The sequence below is a fragment of the Glycine soja genome, chromosome 6 (genome assembly GCF_004193775.1).
Source record: "Glycine soja cultivar W05 chromosome 6, ASM419377v2, whole genome shotgun sequence".
Classification (NCBI taxonomy): domain Eukaryota; kingdom Viridiplantae; phylum Streptophyta; class Magnoliopsida; order Fabales; family Fabaceae; genus Glycine; species Glycine soja.
The window spans coordinates 28,531,988-28,553,628 of record NC_041007.1 but is presented as its reverse complement, the minus strand read 5'-3'; the positions used below and the strand labels follow the sequence as shown (position 1 = coordinate 28,553,628).

The following is a 21,641-nucleotide window of genomic DNA, read 5'->3' as shown; positions in this document are numbered from 1 at the left end:
ACAAAGCTACTGTTGATTGGTATATAGAAAATGTCTTGCCTGTAACGTACAAATATATATATATATATATATATATATATATATATATATATATATATATAAAGCATTGATTATGTGAATGACATTAAAAACATTAAAATATATATTTATAAAAAATGAATAAAAGACGAGAACTATGACAATTTATTATTTTATTTCTTTCATTTTAAAACATTAACAAACTAGAGAATATTTATTAGAAATGAAAAAAAAATTGGGATTTTCTTGACAGTGTGCTTTCGGGGAAATGATGTGTGCTTTTCCGCTTTCTTGACAGTGGATTTTAAAACATTAAAAAATTGGGAACAGGTGTAGTTTAATAGCCTCTCATTTTATATAATAATAAAATAAAGATTTGATTTCGGGAAAATGATGTGTGCTTTTCCGCTACTGACAGTGTAGTTTAACAGGTGTATTTGATGCTGCTTTCTTGAAATTAGGATAATTTGGTAGAGAAGGAGGTAGTGTTTCTTGAGACTGTGATGGGATTGGCACAACAACGACGACATTGTATGGTTGAGTGCATGTGCATCTACTGCAGGGACAATGGCAGGTGGAACAGCTAGCATAGACGAGGATCCAGAAGTGGATCAGTTCATGGAGGCTTACTGTGAGATGCTGATCAAGTACGAGCAAGAGCTCTCCAAACCCTTCAAGGAAGCCATGCTCTTTCTTTAAAGGATCGAGTGCCAGTTCAAATCTCTCACTATTTCTTCTTCGTTGGACACTACTGGTGTGATTCATCACCTCTTTTGTTTTACACTTTTTTCTTATTCTTTAAATGTTTCTTGTTTGGTATTTGCCTATTTGATGCCTGATTTTTAATTGAATGTCCATGCATGTCAGTTTTTTCAAGGATGTAGTAGGTTCTAGGAAAATTCTAAAAAATTTAACCCGGGTGCTTCATCCACCTTTTCTTTTTAAATGATTAAAATACTTTTCTTAGCATTTAGTTTTTTGTTTTCATTAGGAATCATGAATGGTGTTTATTTGTCTAGTCTTTCATTTTGGTGTGTGTATATATATATATATATATATATATATATATATATATATATATATATATATATATATATATATCATGAAGTTATGGCATCAGGCAGTCTATTCAGTTTATTGTTTATTTCAACTATTATCTCTTATTTTATTGTTTATTTCATCTCCCCTCTTCTCTATTCTATAGCTCTAACAATCTGATTTTTCTATCTCAGCTTCCTGCCTCTTAAGTATCATAATTGTTGACTCTGTCCAATAAAGTTATATTCTCCTAATTTGTGTGTTAATCACCATGTTTATGTATTTTCCTACAGTTGCAGACATAGAATGTTTTTGCTATGTTGTTTTTGCTTTGTACCCTGTATACATCATGTGATAAATTTGGTTGATGTGTGTATAGAAACACTTGGTTGCATATGCTTATTTTCATTATATAACTTATTCCCCATTTTATAGATTTTTGCTACCCCTGAAGTTCATATTGGATTCCACCCTGATGCTGCATCTTTTTACCTTTCACATTTACCTAGTCAATTAGGTATGGTCATGTGTAGATGCCTCATCTACTTTTAGTTACTCAAAACCCCTTTACATGGATTGGAAGATTCTCCATTATTATATTTATCCGATATAATCCTGAAGATAATTTAATGTTGTACCTGTACACTGGTATTTAGAACTCAGTGGTAGAGAGATAGTAGAAAGTTCTGATAATTAGATAAGCCTTGTTTGTAAGGTGTTCTTTTGAAACAATGTGATTCTTTCGGTCAAATTTAAGCTCCTCTAAGCTCCTATTTCATAAACTTCTTTGTTTATAATTTATATGACAGTCTTGGTGCATAGTAGATTAAGAATTGTTGAGAAATATAATTCCATTGATTGTAGAGACATTTTCACTTCGTAACTGTTACTTCATTTCATCCCAAATTTGATGGTTTTGACACTGCAAAGGGAAATCAGGTCCATTACTGGTGATCCATGATCGAAGAACAATTGGGGAAATTGGTTGTCACTTCAAAATTAATCATCAACACTTCATGGCATGTCTTTGTGTCTTATTCGGGTATGTTATTGTTAGTTGATGAATACGACTAACTTTTGTGTATAAAACTTGTGTATATTGTATCAAACTACTCCAATTTACAGTTGTTTTGTAATATTATAAGTACTTTCTGTTAAATATAGGTAATAGATAATTTATATTTTTATTTTGTATGTTTAATAATCAATTTCTCTCAATTTGAGGTTAATTAGACAAATTGGCAAAAGTGTTGTTTTCACCTTCTCACTAAGCCAATCTGCGGGCTTAGCGAGCATTCGCTAAGCGCGACACTCAGTGGCTAAGCGCGAGGAAGAATCCAGAAGAAGATGAGCTGGCAGTTTCACTGAGCACAACGCTCCAGGTCATCAAGCGCACCGCTTCAGCTCATTCACTAAGCCAAAATCCACTTATGCGCGCTAAGCGATTCAGATTTGTGCTAAGCGCATGAGCACGAACCAACCCACCTATTTAAGCTTGAAATCAGATTTTTTGTGGGAGTTTGGAATTTTTCCTTGAGAAGCCTCTGCATGCACGAGAGTCTGGCCTTGGCTTGAAGCTTTTGCATGTTTAGGAAGTTCTAGAGAGAGAAAGGTCCAAGTTCCAGAGAATTCTGAGAGATTTTGCTGTGTGAAGATCTGCAGAGACGAGTGCTCAAAGCGAAAGCCGTTCTGAGAGCTTGAGATGAGTTTGTGAGTGATTTTGAGATCCTAGAGGTGAAGGAGACATCCTCACCACTTGTATTTTTGCAATCTTTCATATTGTTCTTCTATGTGCTGTAAAGGAGGTTTCTGGACTATGGAAAGCTAAATCCTCTGTTTGATCTTTCCTATAGGTACCTAATGTAAATATATTTCTATCTATGTAATGATGTTTTGTGTGTTCTCTGTGCTATCTACTTTTCATTCCAGTATGCCATTACCTTGATCACGTAGATGCATGCTTTGTTAGGGTCATTCAATAGTGGAAACTGGTCTGATTCTAAAGTCCTTGATAGTACAGGGCTAAGTTGTTGTACTATCACGAGGAATCGGGGTACAAGAACTTAGTTGTGTATGTGTGTCTTAATGCGGTCCTGAATGAGTTTAGTCTTACAAGAGGAATCTGCGGATGAGACTTGATCAGGATTACGCTAGGCTATCATGAGGAATCGGGGTCTAGCAGTCCAGGAGACAACATAGGAATACATGAGCATTGTTAGATAGAGAACATCCGTTTTAGCATCAGGAACCTATTAGGAAGACCAACGCGTTCTCTACTTGTTTTTACACAACATTTATGTTGCGTGATTTTCTTTCTTTTTGCATAGATAGTTTACATACTTGTTCATAACCACAATCATCTTTTCATACCAGACACCTATTTACCGAAATAGCTTGATAGATAACACAAGTTCCCCAAGAGTTTGATACTTGGTTCTTATCGTTTTATACTACTTGTGCGATCCAGTACACTTGTCGGCTGCAAACAAGTTTTTGGCACCGTTGTCGGGGAACTTCTTTTTATTTTGGAAGTTAACTCGTTCTTAGGTGTCTATTCTTTATTTGTTATTCTTTGATTGTTTCTATGAGTATTTGTTCTTTAATGTATATTTTTCTTTTCTTATTGAACTGGATAACCGTTGTTCTGTTAGTATTGTTTATGCATAGATCTCCCACAGGAATTTTAGTTCCTTTGGACTTAGAAATTGAAGCTACACTGAGAAGGAACAAAGATGAGAGGAGAAGGAAACTGTTGCAGGACAGGACAGTTGCATCCATTCTTGAGGAAGAGACCCATTTTTCTGATTCACCATCATCAAGGGAATCCACTAACCAATTGTCCGAAACTGCTACCATGGCTGATGAGCACGACCAGAGGACTACCCTTGAGGACTCTTCAAGTAGCTCGGTACCACAATTTTTCACTAGCATTGCACGTCCTGAAGTGCAACCGCACAACATCACCTACCCACATTCTTTGATCCATCTGATACAAGGGAATTTATTTCAAGGATTACCTAATGAAGATCCCTATGCACACTTGGCAACATTTATTGAGATTTGCAACATTGTTAAGACTGTCGGTGTACCAGATGAAGCTATCAGACTCAGCCTTTTCTCATTTTCACTGGCAGGAGAGGCCAAGAGGTGGCTCCACTCATTCAAAGGTAAGAATCTTAAAACCTGGGAAGAAGTTGTGGAAAAGTTTCTAAAGAAGTATTTCCCAGAATCTAAGACTGCTGAAGGGAAGGCAACAATATTTTCATTTCATCAATTCCCTGATGAATCCTTGAGTGAGGCGTTGGAGAGATTCAGAGACTTATTGAGAAGAACTGCCACACATGGATTCTCTAAACCAATCCAACTGAATATGTTCATAGATGGGATGAGACCACAAACCAAGCAATTACTAGATGCTTCTACTGGGGAAAAATAAAGCTGAAAACCCCAGAAGAAGCAACTGAGCTCATAGAGAACATGTTAGCCAATGATTATGCCATTCTGAGGGACATAACCCATCAACCCACAAAGAAGATCCTGTTGGAGCTAACATCACACGATGCTTTGTTGGCACAGAACAAGTTGCTATCTAAGCAACTTGAGATTATGCCCACTCGAATGACTCTACAATTAGCTGACCGCTCCATTACCAGGCCCTACGGAGTAATTGAAGATGTATTGGTCAGGGTCAAGCATTTTATCTTCCCAGTAAAATTTGTGGTCATGGATATCTCTGAAGATACTGACATCCCTGTAATCTTGGGGAGACCGTTCATGTTGACCGCAAGCTGCATAGTTGACATGGGGAAAAGGAAGTTGGAGTTAGGTTTTGAAGACTAGAAAATTGATTTTGACTTCTTGTTGAAGACAAGCCTGCTCCAGAACACAATGTTTGCTTGCGGGTAATGGAAGAAGGTCAAGAGGTTCTGAAGGTGAGAACCAAAACATAAGATCGCCCAGTGAGGTAAAAGCGTCAAGCTAATGACGTTTAAGAAGCGCTCCCTGGGAGGCAACCCAATTTCAACTTGTGTTATTTTTGGTTTTTCATGCATTTGAGCATTGGGAACTTGCTGTATAATCTGAACATTGGAGCATATCAGCCTCCCTTTGAATGGTAAAATGAAGGGTTTCAATTTCTTGGGAAAGGACTAAGCTTAAAACTTTTGAAAATCTTTTTGAAAATTAGTCCTTTCGCTAAGCGTCTGCTTCTCGCTAATCGCATAATCGTTCATGCGCTAAGCCACGAGTTTCAAGCGCTTAGCGCACAACCCTAGCACCTGAGGTTGATTATTTCCGCTAAGCTAGCAAAGGTTAAGCTAAGCCAAAATCAAATCGAGTTGAATTCAGCTAAGCGACAGACTGATCGCTGAGCGATGGCTTCCCTTGGCTAAGCGAGACCCAGTGTCGCCAAGCGCAATTTATTGCGGCCAGAATTGAGGGCCATGGGGCTGAGCGCGTAATTTGCTGGCTAAGCGAACTATCTTGCAGATTAAACTGGATTTGATGCAGCTTAGCACCACTCGTGGTCGCTGAGCTCAATCACTTGCAGCAGTATGCATGCTAAGAGATGCTATTAACCGCTCAGCGCCAGCTCCTCTGCACTTAAAATGCATAATTTCAGCTAAGCGAACTAGAGCTTGGTGTCACAACCTACCCTTTTGCGGGCGAGTGAGGCGAGGCTCACGGGTGCGTCTCCCAAAGGAGGAAAATGCACGAAATCGCCACCAATGTTTATTTGTGGAAAACGTCGAAAAAACCGAAGGAAACCGGTCATAAAGAATATTCCAGATTCGGGAGTTGTATTTACGTTTGAGGAAGGTATTAACACCTCTCACGTTTGTCCCACAGGACAACAGCCTTAAATTAGAATTGTGTGAAATTGTGTATCTAAACTTTTATTTCTTTTTATTTTTTGAGGTCGACAAAAGCGGGGCTCTTGCTCCTACGTACCCTCCATCGAAGAGGAAATCAGACCTACGTAGTTCTTTTTTAAGGGTGAATCAAGCGATTCTTTTAACTTGGAAGGTGATCATTTTAAGGCATTGGACCTTAAAAATGATCCATTTACTTGGTAAGAAAAACTGAGATATTGAACTTTGAAATCCTTTTTAGTGATTTTTTTGCGGACGAGCTTGACTTTGCGAGTTGATTTTAGCCTTAGTTTCACTTTAGTTATTAGTCAATTCAATTAAGAAAGAGAAATCCCAAAGAGAAACGTCCGATTGATTTTTTCGCTTTATTTTACTAAAAGATATTTTTTGATTATTATATTATTATTTTACCCCTTTTTGATTTCCAACGTGGTTACGGCACGACCGAACGGTCGGATTTCATTTTAACAGAAGTTAACGGATATTACAAATCAAATGATCGGTGGAAATTTATTTTATTTTTTGATTAGGCGAGAAAATGACTTAAGTAAATGACTGAAGCACGTCAAATGGGGGTATAAAAAGTAAATGAAACGAGAATAAAAGTACACAATGAGGATCACCACGGGTACATAGAATGAATTGAAAAGTTCGATTTCGGGTACTTACCAGTTGAAGACCAAAGAACAATGAAGAACAAACGATGAATGACGAAGAACGGTTGAAAATCTTCCCGAAATCACCCACGCAAACGTTACGGAAACGTTACGGAAGCGCCTCGGCTTGGATTTTCTTCACGGAAACAATTTTCCTCAGTAATTTCAAGTGAATACGAAGTGCCAAGAAGGCTGAACCCCTTACTTCTTCACTCCTCCCTCTATTTATAGCAAAATAGGGGAGGAGCTTGCCACCCAGCTCGCCCAGGCGAGCCAGGTTGCTTCCTTCAGAAGCAACCGCCTTCTGGAGGAAGAATCTGGAAGGCCCAAGTGGGCCTGGTTTCTATTTGCACCTTTTTTTTACTAAATACACCCCATTTGCTTTTTTTGGCGATTCTTTTTCCGTAACGTTACGAAACTTTACGAATTTCGTAACGATACTTGTTTTCTTTCCGTAAGGTTACGGAACCTTACGGATCATGTAATTACTCCTTTTTTAGCTTTCAAAAAGTTACGAAAACTCACGGATTGCGTAACAATACTTCCTTTTTATTTCTGGCACGTTACGGAATTTCACGGATTGCGTAACGATGCTTCCTTTTGATTTTCGGCACGTCTCGGAACTTCACATATTGTGCAACAAAGGGTGCCAAGTACCTCGAAGCGGTCAATCAAAGGTTGCATGCCATCAAACAATAGTCCCCGAACGAAATTAGGGTATGACACTTGGCTTAGTGAAAGTTATAGGTTTTCTAATCTGCAGATCTCGCTAAGCGACAACACCCTCGCTCTAAGCCAAATTCTGTGCCAAAAAAAATGAATTTTGAATTTGGCTAAGTGCGGGCCGCTAAGCGGGAAAATTTGAGAAACCAAACGTCTCACCTTCTCGCTTAGTGAACCTCGCCGCTAAGCGAAAATAATGAAACGTTCTTAGTGGGTGTAACGTCAGTTACACCCACTTTCCAAAAATTTGTGCCCTTTCTGCTCCCTCTCTCCCTCAAACTGCTCTCTGTGCGTTTTTGTTTCTTTTGCTTTGCATCCTTTTGTTCTCATCAATCATTCGCAGCACAAGTTCCTTGATCTTTCTCTTTGTTATTTTATCAAACCTTAGGATAGACAACTCTAGAGTAGGTTTAAGCTTTTAGGGTTTTGCTGTTTTAAGAATAGTTTAAAGTTGAAAACTTTAGGTTCATTTTGTGTCTGAAAACTGTATTGAGGGCTATGCATGTTTAATCCACTAGGTAGAGGCCCAAAATATGGAAGAAAACGCGCCACTGTTTCTGTGTTTTTTCTGGAAAATGCAATGAATTCGCTTAGTGCGCTTACCGCGCTAAGCGAGTTCATCAATATTCGTTAAATATAGCCATTTTGCTAAAGAACTCGCTTAGCGCGCCTACCGCGCTAAGTGAGTTCTTCCTTGAACATAGGTGCTGATCAGAGAACTCACTAAGCGTGCCTTTTGCTCTAAGCGAGTTTATTTCTTGAGGATGAACACTCATCCGCCTGGTACAGTACCTGTGGCTAAGCGAGGCTGATTCGCTAAGCCCAGGTAACATAGTAAAATTTTTTGATTGATTGGCCGCGCGCCAAGCCAGGATCTCCTGCGCCAAGTGAAATTCCTTGCGGCATCTTCTGAGTTGAGCGGCCCTGTTCACTAAGACTACATAACTTAGTGAAATTTTTGCTCAGTTTAGTGCCGCTAAGCGCAGCTTATTCTTGGCTAAGTGCAAATCCATGCGGTTAACCTTAGGCTTAGCGGGCTCCTTGCCAGCTAAGCCAACTTTGCAGACACTGTAACTTAGCATTTTCCGCTAAGCGGCACTCATGTGTCGCTAAGCCCAGTGTCATTTTTTGTGAAGCCCGCTAAGCGGCCCATATCTCGCTAAGCGAGTGTGTGTCTTTTATGAAGGCCCGCTAAGAGAATTTTGTCTCGCTAAGCGGTGAGTGTCTTTTTCAGTTTTTATTTTTATTTTTAGTAAATTGAGTCCTGATCAAATGTTTGATTTCTTTGTCTGCAGATGTCTTCCAGGAAAAGAAAGAGTGTCGGTTCAAGGCCCACCACTCAATATGATACAAGAAGATTCCACTATTTTGAGGCATGGACCAGATACACTGATAATGTCCTGGGAAGACATATATTAGCTGAGAGGAAAGTGGAAATATATTATACAGAGCTGGATGAATTTAAGGCTGAATTGGAGAGGCGTAACTTTCATAAGTGCCTCACCAATTTAGCTAACAGTAGCATTGACCTAGCATTGGTGAAGGAGTTCTACGCCAACCTCTACAATCCTGAGGGGCCTTCACCAAAACAAGTTAGAATACGAGGCCACTTGATAAGGATTGATGCAGACAACCTCAATGCCTTTTTAGAAATACCTGTGGTGCTTGCTGAGGGTGAATCTTTACCCGCTTACTCAAGATACTGCAGGATGCCTACTGACATTAGGGAAATTGAGGCTGCTCTGTGCATACCCAGCCGAGGGTTTATTTTAAATGCTAAAGGTCACCCTGGGAAGATCCTCAGGAAAGATCTAACCACTATTGCTCAGGTCTGGAGTGTTCTCTCATACTCCAACCTGGCTCCAACTTCCCACACCTCGAATTTGACTATGGATAGAGCTAGGTTAATCTTTGGCCTAGTTACTCAGCTGGACATGAATGTCGAAGCTCTCATCTCTAGACAGATCACATCAATGGCCCAGTCTAACTCCTCTAGACTCGGGTTCCCCGCTCTTATCACAATTTTATGTAGGTCCAGAGGAGTCGCTTCCGACAGCTTGGTCTTTGAATGTTTGAGCCCGGTCATTAATTTGGCCTACATAAGGAAAAACTATTGGAACCTAGATGATCCAATAGATATTATTAGAGGGGCCAGAAGACCGAGGGTAAGGCCAGCTGAGGCTCCTTCTACATCAGCAGCTCCTCATCCAACTTCTACATCAGCAGCTTGTCATCCAGCTTCTACATCAGCAACTCCTCCTCCAGCTCGTATGATAGCAGCTCTTTCTACCCTACCTCCTACAGATTTTCAACGTTTTGAAGCCATGCTTTAAAGCATACATCAGGGGTAGATTATTTTACTGCAAAGCCTACAGCTGGTAGAGCCTCCAGACTCCATCCCAACAGTAGAGTAATTTAATGAATGGGTAGCCTGGCCAGGGACTCAACCTCCTCTTCATAGGGAAGACGAAAATCCCGCCGCTTAAGTACCCCATCAGCCAGAGGATGAGTCATCAGAGTCTTCCACTCTTGAGCCCTTGATCAGGAAGATGAAGGTAGTTGTAACCCAGGAAGCTGCAGCCACCTTTGAAAAGTCTCTTGAAGCCACTCCAGAGCCTCCAGCACTAGTGGCAGATACCACTTCTCCACAGCAGGCAGCAGACCCTTCCACGCCTGAGGAACAAACCACCCCAGTCCAGTCTCCGAACGCCTCTCCTATAGCTACTCATGTACTTCATTTGTCGGAAGAGGAGGAGGTTCAGACATAGGACACCAAGGACCAATCACAAGACTTTTAAATTCCTGTTGATTTTTTGTGCTTTTTGATCTATTAGTATAATTATGGTGTTAGTACATTATTTACTTTTTATTAGTTTTGTCCATGAGTAGTGTAGTTGCTCATTGATGTGTCATCATTTTCTCCTATTTCTTAACCCTTTTTGTCACCATTTTAATTACTGATTAGCCTTAATTGTTAAATTAATTATGCACTTTTATCATTTGGGCCTACTGGACTAATTATGTGTTTTTAATTTAATTTTAGGAGAATTATAAGCAATTGGGCTTGAATCTGGAATTGGGTTTGGACTTGAAGAGAGCAGACAATTTTATTATACCAAATCTTATCTTATCCAGATTTTATCTAATCTAGATATTATTTCATCTAGATTTTATCATATCTTATCTTATCTAGAATTTATTTCATATTGATTTTATTTTATCAAATCTTATCTTATCTTGTCTAGATTTAATTTTATTAATGGGCTTGGACTTAAAACAGATTTGTAAGCTTTGGGGGCTGAGAACCTATATAACAGCACCAAGGTTTTAGTTTAGGAACTTCTTTTCGTTTTAGGGAGAAAGAATAATTTTAGGTTTTGCAATTCCAGTTTTTACTATTCACGTAGCAATACAATTTCATTTTCTGCTTCAATCTGCAATTTCGTCTTCTACTGATTAATGGAAGGCTAAGTCTCCAGCGTTGTTTTCTCTTGAGGATCAAGCACAACTCTCTTTGATGATTTATTATTACTATTGAATTATGATCAGTTTTTCCTCTTCACCAATTACTCTGTATTTGTTGCTATTAATCCATGCATGCTTAGTGCTTGATTAATTGTCTTTGTGCTTAATTTACGTTCATGCTTAATGATCCGTTTCGTTCATGGTTAATTGGTGTATGTGTTGCTTAATCACATAATGACTGCCTTATGTTAAATTTCGCTTAGGAATTTAATTTAGGGTTGGATTAAGTGGTTGAACTAATAAAGGATAAATTCTCGTAACCTAGGATAAGAGACTTGCTTGTGAATCAAGGGGAAACAACGTGTTTTTAATTCTGATATTTTCTAATTAAAATTTGCTCGCTGTTTAATTTACAAAAACAAACAACCCCCCTCCCCCAATTCGTTACTATTTTATTACTATCTGTTATGAACGTTTGGTTGACCATTACTCGTTGGGAGACGACCTAGGATCACTTCCTAGATACTGCATTTTTAGTGTTTATTTGATTCGGGTACAACTTCGATCAAATTTGGGGCCGTTGCCGGGGACCAGTGGGCCAAAGGTTCATAATAGTGTTTAGTTATCTTATTTTGTGTAGCGTTCTGTTTTGCATTTCAGTTGCATTCCCTGTTTAGCGACTAATTCAGCTTTGTGTGTTGTTGTGAACAGTGCTGAACAGTGCTGAACAGTGATTAGCGACTGAAAATTAGCGACTGATTTTGCAATTTGATTAGCTGTTTTTTTGTGCGGTAGCTTCTTTTGATCCATATTTTGTGTGAAAAATACCAGGAGCACTTGGTGTGGCAGTATTTGAGAGAGACAAAAATTTTGGGAACTTGTTTTTAGCAAAACTTAAAACGGCCATAACTTTTGCTTTGGGTATTAGAACGACTATTATTATATATGCATTTGGGGTAGAAAAATATTTCCCATACTGTGACAATCGACTTTAGCCGGTTGGGGTCTCCCAAGCTCCAAAGATCAGCCGTTTACAAAGTTTTTTTTTCAAGTATTATTGTCCTATTTTTCTAAACTTTGCTTAGGTAGTTTTCATAGTTAGACTTTTAATTTTTGTTTGAAATTTTTTGTGCTATCTTTTCATGATTTTAGGGTGCTCCTCACAAAATTTCAGCTTATTTTGATATCATTTGAGTATAGTTGTAGTTTTACCCCCTTGTAGGTGCTTGTTGAGAAACACATTATTTGCTACATATAGTGCATGACTAGGGGCAATCCAGGTGATTTACAACCCTTTGATCCTGAAATAGATAGAACTTTTCATAGATTAGTTAGGCATAGTGTGCATCCTGGTCATTCTGTGCATTTTGTGCATTTTGAGCATTCTGAGCATTCTGTTGAGGGTGATTCTGAATATTCTGATTTTGAGCATTCCACTACTAATTTTCATACTGAGAACATGGCTCAACCTCCACCTCGTGAGAGGACTCTTAGGGAGATGGCTGTACCTGATTTCACTTATGAAAGTTTGTGTATTCAATATCCTGATGAGGGTGTTCCATAAGTTCTCATGACTGGACTAATACATTTGCTGCCCAAGTTTCATGGTCTTGCAGGTGAAGATCCTCATAAGCATCTTAAGGAGTTCCATATTGTTTGTTCCACCATCAAGCCCACTGATGTCCAAGAAGATCATATCTTTCTAAAGGTTTTTCCTCATTCTCTGGAAGGAGTGGCAAAAGATTGGCTCTACTACCTTGCTCCTAGGTCCATTTTCAGCTGGGATGATCTTAAGAGGGTGTTCTTGGAGAAATTCTTCCCTGCATCTAGGACCACTGCCATAAAAAAAGACATTTCAGGCATCAGGCAACTTAGTGGAGAGAGCTTGTATGAGTATTGGGAAAGATTCAAGAAATTGTGTGCAAGCTGTCCTCATGACTGGACTAATACATTTGCTGCCCAAGTTTCATGGTCTTGCAGGTGAAGATCCTCATAAGCATCTTAAGGAGTTCCATATTGTTTGTTCCACCATCAAGCCCACTGATGTCCAAGAAGATCATATCTTTCTAAAGGTTTTTCCTCATTCTCTGGAAGGAGTGGCAAAAGATTGGCTCTACTACCTTGCTCCTAGGTCCATTTTCAGCTGGGATGATCTTAAGAGGGTGTTCTTGGAGAAATTCTTCCCTGCATCTAGGACCACTGCCATAAAAAAAGACATTTCAGGCATCAGGCAACTTAGTGGAGAGAGCTTGTATGAGTATTGGGAAAGATTCAAGAAATTGTGTGCAAGCTGTCCTCACCACCAGATTTCTGAGCAACTCCTTCTTCAATATTTCTATGAGGGACTTAGCAACATGGAGAGGAGTATGATTGATGCTGCCAGTGGTGAAGCCCTTGGTGATATGACTCCTGTTGAAGCTAGGAATTTGATTGAGAAGATGGCATCCAACTCCCAACAATTCAGTGCAAGAAATGATGCTATTGTCCTTAGAGGAGTCGATGAGGTGGCCACGGATTCATCTTCATCTACTGAAAATAAAAAGCTTGAGGGAAAACTTGATGCCTTGGTCAACCTAGTAACTCATCTTGCCATGAATCCGAAATCTGCACCTGTTGCAAGAGTCTGTGGTCTATGTTCTTCTATAGATCACCATACAGATCTTTGTCCTTCTTTGCAGCAATCTGGAGTCAATGAGCAACCTGAAGCTTATGTTGCAAACATTTATAATAGACCTCCTCAGCAACAAAACCAACAACAACAAAATAATTATGACCTTTCAAGCAATAGATACAATCCAAGTTGGAGGAATCATCCAAATCTGAGATGGACAAGTCCTCCACAACAACAACAGTCTGTCCCTCCTTTTCAGAATGCTGCTGGTCCAAGCAAGCCATATGTTCCTCCTCCAATACAGCACCTGTCACAACAAAGACAACAAGCAACTGAGGCTCCTCCTCAACCTTCCTTAGAAGAGTTAGTGAGGAAAATGACCATCCAAAATATGCAATTTCAGCAAGAGACTAGAGCTTCCATTCAGAATCTGACAAATCAGATAGGGCAGATGGCTACTCAGATGAACCAAGCTCAGTCCCAAAATTCTGACAAATTGCCTTCACAAACTGTGCAGAATCCACAAAATGTGAGTGCCATCACCTTGAGGTCTGGCAACCAAATTCAAGTGCCTCCACTAGTAGCAGCACTTACACCTGAAAAAGAGGATGAGATAGTTGCAACAAAGAGAAAGCTTCCTAACAAAAATTTTCATGCAGGTGGACCTTCTTCTAGTAATTTTGACTTACAGCAACCTCCTATTTCTCTTCCATTCCTACCTAGAGCAATTCCCAACAAAAAGATCGAAGAAGCGAAAAACGAGATCTTGGAGACCTTCAGAAAAGTAGAGGTGAACATACCTCTGCTAGATGCCATCAAGCAGATTCCAAGATATGCCAAGTTTCTAAAGGAGTTGTGCACCCACAAAAGGAAGTTCAAGGGCAATGAAAGGATTAGCATGGGCAGAAACGTGCCAGCATTGATAGGTAAATTTGTTCCTCACATTCCTGAGAAATGTAAGGACCCAGGTACTTTATGTATACCTTGCATTATTGGGAACAGTAAATTTGAGAATGCCATGCTAGATCTAGGAGCATCAGTTAGTGTCATCCCTCTGTCCATTTTCAATTCTTTATCTCTTGGACCTTTGCAATCTATAGATGTGGTGATTCATTTGGCAAATAGAAGTATTGCTTACCCCGCAGGTTTTATAGAGGATGTGCTAGTTCGGGTTGGTGAACTTATTTTTCCTGTTGATTTTTATGTTCTTAATATGGAAGAGGGATTTTCCCATGGTTCAGTTCCAATTATTTTAGGCGGGCCATTTATGAAAACAGCCCGAACCAAGATTGATGTTTATGCTGGCACATTGTCTATGGAATTTGGTGATATTGTTGTTCATTTTAACATTCTTGATGCCATGAAACATCCATCTGAGGATCATTCTATTTTTCGTGTTGAGATAATTGATCAGATTGTTGATGATTATATGTTTGATTTTGATTTTGTTCTTCATGGTAGGAAACATCCATTTTTATCTGATCTACATACTTGTCATTCCTTATGCATTGAATCTGAATCTGAGTTTGAATTTGATCCTGTATCTAATTTTTATGCTAAGAATGAATCTGAGTTTGAGTCTGGTTCTTATTTTCTGGGTGTTGTACCTCTTGAAGTTGATTTTTTAGAGTTAGAATGCATTAACCATGTTGCAGGAAGTACATATACTTCTGACTTGCTTTATGAGGTACAGGCTGAGGAACCTTCTTCTTCTCCTACCTTGGTTCCTCCCACTGTTCAGCCACCACCCACACCAGAGTTGAAGCCCTTACCAGCAAACCTCAAGTATGCTTACTTGGAGGACAAGGAAAAATTTCCAGTGATCATCTCTGCCTCCCTTGCTGCTGAGCAAGAGGAGAAGTTGCTGCTAGTGCTCAAGAAGCACAAGAAGGCCATTGGATGGACTTTAGCAGACATTCCTGGTATTAGCCTATCTACCTGCATGCATAGGATATTTTTAGAGGATGGAGCTAAGCCAGTGAGGCAGCCACAGCGACGACTCAATCCCATCATTCTAGATGTGGTGAAAAAGGAAGTGACCAAGCTCTTACAAGTTGGAATCATCTACCCCATTTCTGACAGCCAGTGGGTGAGTCTAGTCCAAGTGGTTCCTAAGAAGACAGGCCTCACAGTGATCAAGAATGAAAAGGATGAGCTTATCCCCACAAGAGTGCAGAATAGCTGGCGAGTCTGCAATGATTATAGGAGGCTGAACCACGTAACTAGAAAAGATCATTTTCCCCTGCCTTTCATTGATCAAATGCTTGAGCGCTTGGCAGGTAAGTCTCATTACTATTTTCTTGATGGTTTTTCTGGTTATTTACAAATTCATATTGCTCCTGAGGATCAAGAAAAGACCACATTTGATGGAAGCTCCATTGGAGCTTGTAGGCCTAGGATCTTCTTCATCAATGGATTCCTTTGCTTCTTGGAAGATGAATGGCAGCGGAATGGAGAAAGGGAAAGAGAGAGGAGACGCCACTTCAAGGAGAAGATGAGTCTAGAAGAAGCTCACCACCATAGGAGGCCATGGATAAGAGCTTGGAGGAAGAAGGAGATGAATGAAGGGAGAGGGAGAGAAGAGCACGAAATTTTGTGCTCTAAATGAGCTTTGAAATCTGAAGTTTAATATTCAAATGATCAAAGTTGAAAAAAATGCACACACATGACCTCTATTTATAGCCTAAGTGTCACACAAAATTGGAGGGAAATTCAAATTTCACTTGAATTTGAAATTGAATTTGTGGAGCCAAACTTTGGAGCCAAAATTTCACTAATTATGATTAGTGAATTTTAGTTATGGTTCAGCCCACTAATCCAAGATCAATTCCAAGATTCTCCACTAAGTGTGCTTAGGTGTCATGAGGCATGAAAAGCATGAAGGACATGCACAAAGTGTGACTATATGATGTGGCAATGGGGTGTAGCAAGCAAATGCTCACCTCCCCCTCTAAAATTTAATTGGATTGGGCTTCTACCAATTCAATTAAATTTATTTCCAACCACACACATCAAATATCCACTTAGTGCATGTGAAATTACAAAACTACCCCTAATACAAAAACTAGTCTAGGTGCCCAAAAATACAAGGGCTGAAAAATCCTATATTTCTAGGGTACCCTACCTACAATATGGAGCCCTAAATACAAGGACCAAATATAATGACATCCTAGTCTAATATGTACAAAGATAATTGGACCCAACCTTGGCCCATGGGCTCAGAAATCTACCCTAAGGTTCATGAGAACCCTAGGGCCTTCTTCAGCAGCTCTAGCCCAATCTTCTTGGAGCCTCTTGCTTATGGTTCTAGTGATTGGTCCCTTCCTAGGGAGGATTGCATCAACATTCACCTGTCCCTTTGGCACTTTTGCCTATAGAAGGATGCCCTTTGGCGTATGCAACGCCCTTGGTACCTTCTAGTGGTGTATACTTAGCATTTTCAGTGATTTTTTAGAGAGCTGCATAGAGGTATTTATGGATGATTTTATTGTTTATGGATCCTCTTCTGATACATGTTTGGATAGTCTGGATATAGTTCTTAGTAGATGCATTGAAACTAACCTTGTGCTGAATTTTGAAAAATGTCACTTCATGGTAGAACAAGGTATAGTTTTAGGGCATATCATTTCCAGTAGGGGCATAGAGGTAGACCCTGCAAACATAGATGTTATTTCACAATTGCCTTACCCCTCTTGTGTGCGAGACGTTTGTTCTTTTCTTGGTCATGCAGGGTTTTATAGGTGCTTTATCAAGGATTTTAGCAAAGTGGCCCTTCTACTATCCAATATGCTGTAAAAGGAGGTGGAGTTTGACTTTGATGACCAATGCAAAGAGGCTTTTGATTGCCTCAAGCGTGCGGTGACTACCACCCCTATCATTCAGGCCCCTATCATTCAGGCACCTGATTGGACAGCCCTATTTGAGCTAATGTGCGATGCATCCAATTACACATTGAGGGTTGTCCTTGCTCAAAAGATTGATAAGCTGCCTCGGGTGATCTACTATGCTTCCAGAACTTTGGATGCTGCTCAAGCAAATTACACTACCACAGAGAAGAAGCTACTAGCGATAGTTTTTGCTCTTGAAAAATTTTGTTCATATTTGCTTGGTACTCGTGTTATTGTTTATACTGACCATGCAGCTCTAAAGTACCTATTGAAGAAGGATGAATCAAAGCCTAGATTGATCAGGTGGATACTTTGGCTCCAAGAGTTTGATTTGGAGACCCGTGATCGAAGTGGTGCACAGAACCTCGTGGCTGACCATCTGAGTAGGATTGAACGTGCGTCTAAGGACTCACCCATTCGGGATGATTTTCCAGATGACCATTTGTACATCCTGTATAGTATTTCTGATTCCTTCCCCACTCCTTGGTTTGCTAACATTGTGAATTATTTGGTTGCTTCTTTTTTTCCTCCCTTAGCATCCAAAGCTCAAAATGATAAAATTAAGAGCGATGCTAAGCATTATATTTGGGATGACCCCTATTTGTGGAATTTGTGCAGTGACCAGGTTATTAGGAGATGCATTCCAGACCATGAGATTGACTCGGTCCTGCAATTCTGTCATTCTTCCGCACCAGGTGGCCATCTTGGCATACAGAGGACAGCTTACAAGGTGCTTGACTGCAGTTTCTATTGGCCCACCATCTTCAAGGGTGTGTGGAGAATCTGTAGCACTTGTGAGCCTTGTCAGAAAGCAGGCGGCTCACTTTCATGGAGACAACAAATGCCTCAACAACTCATGTTATTCTATGAGGTGTTTGATGTCTGGGGTATAGATTTTATGGGGCCTTTCCCTGTCTCTTTTGGTTTTGTTTATATTCTCCTTGCTGTTGATTATGTTTCAAAATGGGTGGAAGCCAAACCCACCAGAACTAACGATGTTAAGGTTGTTGTAGATTTTGTTAGATCTAATCTGTTTTGCAGGTTTGGAGTCCCTAGAGCCATCGTTAGTGATCAAGGCACCCATTTTTGTAACAGATCCATGTATGCCTTGCACAAAAAGTATGGGGTCGTGCACAAAATTTCTACACCTTACCACCCCCAAAGTAATGGGCAGGCTAAGATTTCAAATAGGGAGATAAAAAGGATCTTAGAGAAGATTGTGTAGCCGAACAGAAAGGATTGGTGCACCAGGCTAGATGATGCTCTTTGGGCACATAGGACTGCCTACAAAGCACCCATAGGAATGTCTACTTATTGGGTTGTCTTTGGCAAGGCATGTCATCTTCCTGTAGTGATGTAATCCTACCCCAGAAGGGCATCGGATAGAAGACTCAAAGTAGATTGGGCCAGAGATGCAAGAGAAGACCCTAGGGTTCTCATGAGCCTTAGGGCAGATTTCGGGCCCATGGGCTAAGTATGAGCCCACTTATCTTTGTACATATTAGATTAAGGTTTCATTATTTTTGGGCCTTGTATTTAGGGCTCCATAATGTAGGTAGGGTACCCTAGAAATGTAGGATTTTTCAGCCTTTGTATTTTAGGGCACCTAGACTAGTTTTTGTAATAGGGGTAGTTTTGTAATTTCACATGCATTAAGTGAATATTTGAGGTGTGTGTTGGAAAATAAATTTAATTGAATTGGGAGAAGCCCAATCCAATTAAATTTTAGAGGGGGGGTGAGCATTTGCTTGCTACACCCCATTACCACATCATATAGTCACACTTTGTGCATGTCCTTCATGCTTTACATGCCTTATGACACCTAAGCACACATAGTGGAGAATCTTGGACTTGATCTTGGATTAGTGGGCTGAACCATAACTAAAATTCACTAATCATAATTAGTGAATTTTTGGCTCCAAAATTTGGCATTCAATTTCAAATCCAAGTGAAATTTGAATTGAAATAGAGGTCATGTGTGTGCATTTTTTTCAACTTTGATCATTTGAATATTAAACTTCAGATTTTAGAGCTCTTTTAGAGCACAAAATTTTGTGCTCTTCTATCCCTCTCCCTTCATTCATCTCTTTCTTCCTCCAAGCTCTTATTCATGGCCTCCTATGGTGGTGAGCTTCTTCTAGACTCATCTTCTCCTTGAAGTGGTGTCTCCTCTCTCTCTTCCTTCTCCATTTTGCTGCCATTCATCTTCCAAGAAGCAAAGGAATCCATTAATGAAGAAGATCCTAGCCCTACAAGCTCCAATGGAGCTTACATCTTCAATTAAATTTATTTTTCAACACACACATCAAATATTCACTTAATGCATGTAAAATTACAAAACTACCCCTAATACAAAAACTAGTCTAGGTGCCCTAAAATATAAGGGCTGAAAAATCCTACATTTCTAGGGTACCCTACCTACATTATGGAGCCCTAAATACAAGGCCCAAAAATAATGAAACCTTAATCTAATATGTACAAAGATAAGTGGGCCCATACTTAGCCCATGGGCCCGAAATCTGCCCTAAGGCTCATGAGAACCCAAGGGCCTTCTCTTGCATCTCTAGCCTAATCTACTTTGAGTCTTCTATCCAATGCCCTTCCGGGGTAGGATTGCATCATTCCCTCCCCCTTGAAAAGGATTTGACCTCAAATCCTGAGGTTCTTCAAACTCTGGGATTTTTTTCGCAACACCTGTAAAAAGAACAAAAACATATATATTAGTGGTGTTTGGTATGTTGAAGTAAGCTAAGGTCTGAAAACCAATTTGCAGGGCATCTTCCCATGAAGGAACATAGTTCTTCACCAACTCAATGAGTGGTGCTACAAGTATGGAAAAATATGGGACAAACCTTTTGTAAAAGTTTGTTAAGTCATGGAAGTCCCAAATTTTTCTTATACTAGGTGCAGTGGGCCACTCATGAATGACCTTTATTCTCTTAGGGTTCATGGGAACCCCTTGATCACTATTTAAAAAATTAAGAAAAGTAATGCAATAAAACATACCTTTTTCTATATTTTCATGTTGATTATTCCTACCAAAAAGTATGACTAACCTAAGGTGTCCCATATGAGTACCTAAGTTTGTATTGAAACTAAAAATAAGAACAGACCTACCTAATGAGTCCCTATGTACACAAATCATGAAGATGTTGGGTGGGTGACTGATTTTACAAAAGAGTGTTGCACCACTCAAAGCATTCATCATACCACCTATTTTAGGGATTTGGTGCCTAATAATACCTATTTTGGGCACCAACAAAGGACAAGGATTTAAGCTCTTGCGAACCAAACCCTCATCCAACAAGTCCTTTACTTGAGGAATAAACTCAAGCCTAAGAGGTGTGGCAATGCTAACAAGTGTCTTTTTACAAAGGAGAAAATGTGAAGGTTGTCTAAGAGGGGAAATTTCTTTAATATTTGTCTTTATTTCAAAATGTTTTTCCTTCTTAGCTAACCTCTTGGAGGAGACACTTACCTCCTTACACTCCTCCTTAACCATTAAAGGTTGTCCTTCTTCTTGGGGGTTACTAGATTCTTCCCCTTTTGCTTCTTCACTTTCACTAGAGGGAGGTGAACTAGTAGCCTCATCTTGGCTACTATAAATGTCTTGGCCCCTCATAATCATAGTTTTCTTGGTGGGGCATTGAGAAGTAATGTGTCCTCTTCCAAGACATTTAAAGCACTTCATGGAGCTAGTCTTTTCTTGCATACTAGCCTTAAGGGGTTGCTTTTCTATTGTCTTCCCCTTATCATCTTTGGGCTTAGAAGGTGTCACCCCTAAGATGCCTTGACCTTGGTCTTTCTTTGGATAAGAGTGAGAGCCATAAGATTTTGAAGTAGACTTTCTTTTAAGTTGTTGCTCTACCCTTATTTCCCAATCTAAGTTAGCCTCTACATTGTCCTTCCCATGGAAGTATGGGAGGTTAATCTTAGCCTCTTGAGGCTTTCTTTCCTTTTCTCTCCTATGGGAGTGAGGTCTAAGATGTGACCTATGTCTTCCTTCATAATAGTCACGAAGTTCTTCACTTAGGCTCTTGCAAGAGTTATGACTACTATAGCAGACATGTTTTTCTTTTCTTAACTCTTTTAGTATTTTCCTTCTTTCTTCTTCCCTTATTTGTTCCCTCTCATCTTGATTTATTTATACCCTCTCTTTTCGTTTTTCTTTTCTTTCTAGTTTTTCTTTCCATAACTTGAGGGAACTCAACTCATCTAAGATTTTAGATAGAGGGTCCTTATGACTAGTACCCTCGCCATTAACACTAGATGAATGATGACTCATGTTGGTTCCTAAGTTGTGGTTCTTTCTTTTTGGGGCTTTGTAAAAAAGGTCAAAGCTAAGGTTCCAAAAGAACTCAAGATAAGCGTG

At 39.6% G+C, this 21,641-nt stretch overlaps 1 protein-coding gene and 2 non-coding genes across 4 annotated transcripts; 1 reads left to right on the top strand and 2 right to left on the bottom strand.

Annotated features, from left to right (window-relative positions):
• Positions 1–412: 412 nt before the first annotated feature.
• On the top strand, positions 413–10,264 carry LOC114416761. Of its 2 annotated transcripts, XM_028381753.1 has the most exons (3): positions 413–772; positions 1,996–2,098; positions 8,602–10,264. In XM_028381753.1, the coding sequence occupies exons 2-3, from the start codon at positions 2,078–2,080 to the stop codon at positions 9,637–9,639; spliced, it is 1,059 nt and encodes a 352-aa protein (XP_028237554.1). In that variant the 5' UTR covers positions 413–772; positions 1,996–2,077; the 3' UTR covers positions 9,640–10,264. The 2 variants fall into 2 exon arrangements, with proteins under 2 accessions (XP_028237554.1, XP_028237556.1); XM_028381755.1 differs by lacking the exon at positions 413–772 and having other exon boundaries at positions 1,145–2,098.
• Positions 10,265–12,608: 2,344 nt separating this feature from the next.
• Positions 12,609–12,715, bottom strand: LOC114417511. Its single transcript, XR_003667775.1, has one exon. It is a non-coding gene; the product is annotated as a small nucleolar RNA R71 (small nucleolar RNA).
• Positions 12,716–12,972: 257 nt separating this feature from the next.
• LOC114417516 lies at positions 12,973–13,079 on the bottom strand. The gene has a single exon (XR_003667780.1). It is a non-coding gene; the product is annotated as a small nucleolar RNA R71 (small nucleolar RNA).
• Between the last annotated feature and the right edge of the window lie 8,562 nt (positions 13,080–21,641).

Bases quoted from the DNA above. Each gene is read 5' to 3' on its own strand.
- LOC114416761 (XM_028381753.1), top strand. From the start codon at position 2,078: ATGTCTTTGTGTCTTATTCGG. The intron at 2,099-8,601 runs GTATGTTATTGT...CTTTGTCTGCAG, and splicing joins TGTCTTTGTGTCTTATTCGG to ATGTCTTCCAGGAAAAGAAA.